Raw genomic sequence first — 8,204 nt, forward strand, 5'->3', positions numbered from 1 at the left:
GAGGTCAGTCCTCAGGAAACCAAACACAAAGAAAGACCTCAGTCAGAAAGGCCATTTATTTATGTTTCAAGATGCTCACTGCCTCCTTTGTTTTGTCTCCTTTGCAGGCCTTCTCTCTTAGGCCTCTTCTCCTGAGGGTATGGATCCTGGGGGGAGATTATTCACCTCCATGCTTCCATTCCTCCCCAGCCATAGTGGGGGCATCATGAGAGAAGCCAAGCCACTGGCCCAGGATCACCCGGCATTTATGGTGGCTGCTCTGGCACAGCTCCTTGCCTTTATAGCCCCTCCAGTGATCCAGAAGGCCCTCTTTCTCCCCAAAGGAGAGGTCACATATAGGGCAATGGTAGCTCTTCTGCTTCCAGTGGGTCTGCTGGTGTCTGACCAGCCTGGAAAATGAACTGAAAGACTTGCTGCAATGGAAGCAGTAGTTGGGCGACTCTGTGAGGTGGGCCTTCTGGTGTCTGGAGAGATAGGATTTCTTGCTAAAAGTCAAAGGACAATGCGAGCAAGAGAAGACATTGAGTCTCGAGGGCTTCACTGGATGAGAGTTGGATCTGGCATCCTGACAGGGGGTTCCAATGATGGGTGCCTCGGTCCTGGTCACAGGTGCTTGGTTCTTAAGTACGGATGGCTGGTTCTGGGCCATAGGACCCTCAGTTCTAAATATGGTTTCCTGAGACCTGGCCACTGGTGCATGGTTCACATCCACAAGCCCCTGGATGGACCTCTGGCTTCTGGCGATAGGTGTCTGTAATTCAGCAGGGGTGCCTGGAATCCTCAAAGTACACTCTTGGTTTCCATCCACTGGCTCCTGGTTTTGGTGTATCTTCTGGTGGCGTTTGAGCTCAGACTGGTCCCGGAAGCTCTTCCCACACACAGAGCATGAATGGGGCCGGTAACCCAGATGGACACGGCGGTGACGACTTAGTCCAGAAGCATCACAGTAGGTCTTGTCACAGAGCGTGCAACAGAAGGGCCTCTCCCCAAGATGCATGCGTCTGTGATAGCTGAGGGACTTGGGGCTCCGAAACAACTTCCCACACTGGCTGCAGCTGTTAGTCAGCTTGGGATTGTGAACAAACTGGTGGCTATAGAGGTAGGAGCGCCTGCTGAAACACTTGCCACAGATGCGGCAAAAAAAGGGTGGCCCAGCCTGGGATGCTTGAAGCACCTGGGTCCTGTCCATAGACCCAGCTGGGGCAGAGAGGGGGCACTGGCCGGCCCCTCTGCATGCAAGGAAGACCTTGTCATCACTAGTCCCCTCATCTCTCAGACTGGAATGTTGTTCTCGAAGCTCTTTCTTCTTACCTTCTGTAGTGAATGAGGAAGAATAACACAAAATTTCACTATAAGAACTCCCAACAGAGGCCGGGCATGGTGGCCCACAACTGTAATCCCAGCACTTTGGGAGGCTGAGGCCAGCGGATCACCTGAGGTCAGGAGTTCGAAACCAGCCTGACCAACATGGTGAATCCCTGTCTCTACCACAAATACAAAAATTAGTTGGGCATCATGGCATCTGCCTGTAATCCCAGCTACTAGGGAGATTGACGCAGGAGAATTGCTTGAACCCAGGAGGCAGAGGTTGCAGTGAGCCGAGATGGCACCATTGCACTCCTGCCCGGGCAACCAGAGTGAAACTCCGTCTCAAAAAAAAAAAAAAAGAAGAAGAAGAAGAAGAAGAACTACAACACAGCTCTCCATTCAGCCCAAGACACTTCTTGTCTCTGCCCTTGCTCTCCCACCCAACACATTCATCCTCGCCCTTGGGCCTTATAGGCTAGAAATAAGAAAAAATAAATTTGGCGTTTCAAATTAAAAGCAAATAAAAATTTAACTGAAGTCTTTCAACACTGTCAGAAATGTAAATTTTAACTTACAACAACACTTCTTGAAATCTATCTTATCTCATTCTCATTATTGCTCAAATTCCCATAGACACTCCACAGACACCCGCATAATAATGCATCATGAACATTGGGCCACTTGCAGGTGAAAAGAGGTGTTATTAATAATCAAGCTAGGATGAGAAGCATAAACCAGTACCATCCTGGCAAACCAAGAAGTGTAGTCAGCCTAGCTTGATATCTCTCTCAACTATTTACTACCAGGGTAAGCCTCCCTTACTGCAATGCAGCATGAAGCCTATCTCCTTTGCTTCTCTTTTCTCTTGGACAGAACATTTTAATCAGAACAGTGTCATGGACATAAGCAACCTTCATGTCATCTCTCAATCTCTAGAAACTGAAGACATTTACTTCTCCTGAAAGACTTAGATCTTCAGCCCACCAGGCACGGTGGTTCACACCTGTAATCCTAGCACTTTGGGAGGCCAAGGTGGGTGGATCACTTGAGGTCAAGAGATCGAGACCATCCTGGCCAACATGGTGAAACTCCCGTCTCTACTAAAAATACAAAAATTATCTGGGCATGGTGGCACATGCCTGTAGTCCCAGCTACTTGGGAGGCTGAGGCAGGAGAATCGCTTGAACCCAGGAGGCGGAGGTTGCAGTAAGCCAGGATTGTGCCACTGCACTCCAGCCTGGCAACAGAGCAAGATTGTCTCAAAAAAAAAAAAAAAAGAGAGACTTAGATCTTCAACTTGAAGTCGAGGGACTTGAGCCTATGGTCTTAAGCTCTCTTTCAACTCCAAGTCTGACCAGGCTGGACAGAGGTTCACTAGGAGAGCATCTGTAGAGCATTCATCCTCCCTATCAGCTCTCCATCCTTTCAGGGGTTATTCTGGGCCCTTTTTACCTTCCTCTCTGCTTGGCAATTCTTACCTGAAAGGCCTTCTGTGTTTGGGAGATGGACAAACTCTCTCCATTGTTCCTCTTGTTGCTCAAGCTTGGTGATTCGCTCTGGCTTATGCAGAAAGATTCTGGCTGATGTGTGGGAATGAGAAAGAGTTGAGTTGGTCCCAGGTGTGGCCCCTTCACATCTGATGGGGACAACAGGTGACCTCCTGTAGCCTTTGTTTAAGAACCATAACCTGGGACATGTAGATGCAGAAAGGAGACATTCAAAAGGTCAGCTGCTAGCAAAGTATCTGGTTCTCAGGAGTGACTTAGTAAATATTTGTTTGATGAATGGAAAAATTTGCATATTTTGAGAACACTGTCATCATGTTACAAGTGTTATCTTTGCCTTCATGCAGGCTATCGTTTCTTCTCTTTACCACTGAGCTTAGTGACTCAGATCTTTCACACCTGGAAAGCATAGAACCAGGGGTCAGTGAAACTAACTGTAAGCTGATCTACCTGTCCAGGGAAACCAGATGTTCCAGGGCCCTTAGGACAGGGGGCTTGCTGAGGGAAGCCCAGCCTCTTACCCACAGATGCTAGGTTCTTAAAGATTTCCGACATAACATCCTGGTAAAGGACCCTCTGGCTGGCATCTAGACAGTCCCACTCTTCCTGGGTGAAATTCACTGCCACATCCTCAAAGGTGACTGGCTTCTGGAAGAACAGGAGAGACTCAAAAAGTTTACATAAATATATGTAGGTATGTATATGTGTGCGTGTGTGCGTGCGTGTGTGTGTGTACAAGATTAACATCCAGTATCAAGATTCAGAGAATTAAAACCTAAGAGAAAGATAAAACCATGGAAGGAAGAGAGAAATATTAAAAGAGAGACACAAGGCCAGCAACTGTGAAGTATAGAAAGGAAAGGAGGCCGGATGTGGTGGCTCATGCCTGTAATCCCAGCACTTTGTGAGGCTGAGGCAGGCAGATCATGAGGTCAGGAGTTCGAGACCAGCCTGACCAACATGGTGAAACCAGGTATCTACTAAAAATACAAAAATTAGCCGGGTGTGGTGATGCATGCCTGTAATCCCAGCTACTCAGGAGGCTGAGGCAGGAGAATTACTTGAGCCCAGGAGGCAGAGGTTTCAGTGAGCCAAGATCACGCCACTGCACTCCAGCCTGGGTGACAGAGCAAGACTCTGTCTCAAAAAAAAAAAGGAAACGAAAGATGAAGAGAAAGGGAGAAAAATAAGATGTGGGGGAGAGGAAAGAGGATATGCAGAATATAAATAGGAAAGCAAAGCAAAAGAAAAAATGTTGCCACTCTAACAAATTTTAGGAAGTACCACATGAAGGATGCCAGGGTGGTGCGGGAGATGGAGAAAGGTTTTGCGGCTCCTTTTTCTGGATGTCGTTCAGTCTGGAACAATCTGAGATTTCATTTGACCTGCAGGCAGGAGCATGCATGAAAGAGCTCCTGGAGTCTAGGACCTGGACCCCACCTCTCTCTAGCTTAGTCTCCTCACCTTCTTCACCCATGCCTCCCTCCAGCAATCTCTCTTCATGGCTTCCTGCAGGGTGGCAGCTACCTTGCCCACCCATGGGAACATCTTCTGTACAGGTTCGATTGGCTTCAGCTGTTCAAACATCTTCTCTTCTGTGGTGTCTCTTTCTAGCTTTATCCACTCCTGGCCTGGCGCCCAGGGCTGACTGGATTCCTTCCTGGGGCTATCTACCTCCCAGTAACTGGGCAGATGGAGAGGCTCAGCAAAGGTCCCAGGGTTTGATGTGGCTTCCTGTGACAAAAGTATCTGCTCCAAGAGGCTGTCTTCCTTTTTTGTTCTGCTGTCCAAATTCTCCTCTTCCACAATCGAGAACAACTTTGTTTCCCTCAAAGCCTGGGCCACAGAGTTCAGGGCCCTGGTCACCCTTGGCTCACCAGCTGCCATTGTTTAGTAACACCAGGCTGGGCTAGGTGTCTGCTCTCTGTTCTACCCTGCTTCTATATACCTGAGGTCAGAGAAAAACAAAACATATCAGCAAGAGGGAGGGTAAGAAACAGCTCCTTATTTGGTCAGGGAGTGCCATTAGTTATTAGACCCCTGCTGTGTGCCATTGGATGCTCTCAGCAATGAGGTAACAATTACTGGCCCCGTCTTAAGGACCTAATGCAGAGATGCTAAATAATTTTCCAAGGACAAGTGGACATTCTTGATCTACAAAAGTTAATGTTTAAACCTAACGTTAATGTTAGACTCAGTACCATTGGAAATCATGGAGCTGGGGTAACCAGGCTAGGATCTGTCACAGATCACCTTGAGTGAGTCTCTTTATTCTTTCTGACTTGGTTTCATCAGAAATGTGAGAATAAAGGAGACACTCTCTAAGATCTCTTCCATGACCAAAATTACACACACACACACACACACACACACACACACACAATTCTGTGATCTGGATTTTCAATATATGTAGTAGTTCCCCCTTATCATGGTTTTGCCTTCCAATGCTTCAGTTACCCATGGTCAACCGTGGTTCAAAAATATTAAATGAAAAAATCCAGAGGACAGGCACAGTAGCTCATGCCTGTAATCCCAGCATTTTGGGAGGCTGATGTAGGCAGATCATCTGAGGTCAGGAGTTCAAGACCAGCCTGGTCAACATGGTGAAACCCTGTCTCTACTAAAAATACAAAAAGAAAATAGCTGGGTATAGTGGCACACATCTGTAATCCCAGCAACTCGGGAGGCTAAGGCAGGAGAATCACTTGAACCCTGGAGGCGGAGGTTACAGTAAGCCAAGATTGCGCCACTGCATTCCAGCCTGGGAGACAGAGTGAGACTCCGTCCAAAAAAAAAAAAAAAAAAAAAAAAAATCCAGAGATAAACTATTCCTAAGTTTTAAATTGCTTGACATTGAGTAGCATGATAGCATGATGAAATCTTGTACCTTTTCTCTCTGGCCTGCCCAGGATGTGAATCATCCATTTGTCTAGCATATCCACACTGCAGAGAATACCTGCCCATTAGTTCCTTAGTAGCTAGCCATCTCAGTTATCAGGTTGACTACTGCAGTATAGCAGTTGCCTGTGCTCACGAACCGCTTATTTTACTTAATCATGGCCCTAAAGCACAAGAGTAGAGACGCTGGAAATTCAGATATGCAAAGAGAAGCCATAAAATGAAAAGGTAAAATTCTTGTTTTAAGGAAAGAAAAAATAATCATATGCTGAGGTTGCTAAGATTTACAATATAAGTTATTTTTTATTTTTTATTTTTTGAGACGGAGTCTCACTCTGTCACCCAGGCTGGAGAACAGGAGCGCCATCTCAGCTCACTGCAAGCTCCGCCTCCCAGGTTCATGCCATTCTCCTGCCTCAGCCTCCTGAGTAGCTGGGACTATAGTCGCCCGCCACCACGCTGGGCTAATTTTTTGTATTGTTAGCAGAGACAGGGTTTCACCTGGTTAGCCAGGATGGTCTCGATCTCCTGACCTCGTGATCCACCCGCCTCAGCCTCCCAAAGTGCTGGGATTACAGGAGTGAGCCACCACACCCGGCAATATAAATTATTTTGAGAGAGAGAGATACCATATTCACACAACTTTTATTACAATATACTGCTGTAATTGTTCTATCTTATTACTAGTTATTGTTGTCAATCTCTTACCATGCCTAATTTATAAATCAAACTTTGTCATTAGTATGTATGTACAGAAAAAAAAAAAAAAACCATAGTATATACAGAGTTTGGTACTGTCCGTGGTTTCAAAGTATCCACTGGGATGGGGCACGGTGGATCACTTGAGGTCAGGAATTTGAGACCACCCTGGTCAACATGGTGAAACCCCGTCTGTATTGAAAATACAAAAATTAGCTGGGCATGGTGGCACATGCCTGTAGTCCCAGCTGCTCAGGATGCTGAGGCAGAAGAATTACTTGAACCCGCGAGGTGGAGATTGCAGTGAGCCAAGATTGTGCCACTGCACTCCAGCCTGGGTGACAGAGTGAGATTCTGCCTCAAACAACAATAAAAACAAAGTATCCACTAGGGGTCTTGGAACTTATCACCTGTGGATAAGGGGAACCACTGTATACACAGATCTTTGTAAAGAATACTGCTAACAACCCAAGAGCAATCCCTTATTTAGGGCTCACAATGAGCCCAGCACTGGAGTTCCCTGCTCATCCTTGGAAATTTCCTGCTCAGATGCAAACATAGCTGAATCTTTTCCTGCTGACAACCACTCACCCACATCTCCCTCACTTGAGATAGAAAGAAAAGAATAAAGACAAAAAACCCTGTTGGCTATTTTTTCCTTTCACTTTTTGAGAAATGTTAATAGAACTGAAAATACCAGCAAGGAAAACGACCTCGAGGAATAGAGTTAACTGGATCTCCAAAATATTGTCATGAAAGCTGCATTCCTGGGATATGAATTTTATTTCCTTCCTTTCTTCCTCTTTCTTCTCTCTCCCTTTCCTTTCCTATCTTTCAAAACCATTCACACTCCTTTTATGAGGCATGAAGATCTTGGATTATTCTTCCACTTTCCAGCCAACTGCACTTCAAAACAGCCTTAATAAGGCCGGGCACGGTGGCTCAGCCTGTAATCCCAACACTTTGTGAGGCCGAGGCGGGCGGATCACCTGAGGTCGGGAGTTTGAGATTAGCCTGACCAACATGGAGAAACCCTGTCTCTACTAAAATTACAAAATGAGCTGGGCGTGGTGGCGGGTGCCTGTAATCCCAGTTACTCGGGAGGCTGAGGCAGGAGAATCGCTTGAACCCGGGAGGCGGAGGTTGCAGTGAGCCGAGATCGCGCCACTGCATTCCAGCCAGGGCAACAAGAGCGAAACTCCGTCTCAAAAACAACAACAACAGCCTTAGTAACAATGCCCTCAAGAACCTGGTCTTCCAGTTATCTGGCAGAGAAGACCTACTGCTGCCGCTAGTCCTCAAGATGGCCATTTGCTGGAGGCGGTAGGAAGAGGCCCGAAGTGTGACTCTAACCCCTGTAGGGACTGAATCTCCGCAGCTGTTGCTTGCCCAGGCACGTTTGCCTCCCATGAACTTCCTTCGTCCACGGGGTCCCAGACCTCAGGCCGGCGGGAGGAGGAAGGCGACTGGGCATAACTCATCAGACTTTCGACTGTAAGAGCTGGAGGCCGCCTGCGGGCTTATCTGTACCTGGGCCTGTCCCCACCCTTCCAGAATGTAAATCCTCTGAGGGAATGTGTCGTCGCCATCTTTCAGTCCTTTGAGCGCACCCAATCTCTCTCCAACCCAAAACTCTCTATCCACAGCAATTCTGAGAATGAGAATCCCCCTCACCCCTCACACCCAAACAGCTTCAAGGCTTAGTGGGATTCGCCCTTGTAGTCACCAACCCTGCTACTCCAGCCACGTGAGTTTTCCACCTGTCAGTCAAGTAAAATGGCCTTTCTGCAGTCG

General features: G+C 47.2%; 1 protein-coding gene across 1 annotated transcript; it reads right to left on the minus strand.

The window, feature by feature from the left end:
- Nucleotides 1–51: 51 nt before the first annotated feature.
- On the minus strand, nt 52–4,666 carry ZFP57 (ZFP57 zinc finger protein). Its single transcript, XM_007973297.3, has 4 exons — nt 4,278–4,666; nt 3,335–3,461; nt 2,787–2,888; nt 52–1,314 (listed from the first exon to the last, which is right to left on the minus strand). The coding sequence occupies exons 1-4, from the start codon at nt 4,398–4,400 to the stop codon at nt 158–160; spliced, it is 1,509 nt and encodes a 502-aa protein (XP_007971488.3). The 5' UTR covers nt 4,401–4,666; the 3' UTR covers nt 52–157.
- Nucleotides 4,667–8,204: the final 3,538 nt, after the last annotated feature.

The sequence above is a fragment of the Chlorocebus sabaeus genome, chromosome 17, assembly GCF_047675955.1.
Source record: "Chlorocebus sabaeus isolate Y175 chromosome 17, mChlSab1.0.hap1, whole genome shotgun sequence".
Classification (NCBI taxonomy): Eukaryota; Metazoa; Chordata; class Mammalia; order Primates; family Cercopithecidae; genus Chlorocebus; species Chlorocebus sabaeus.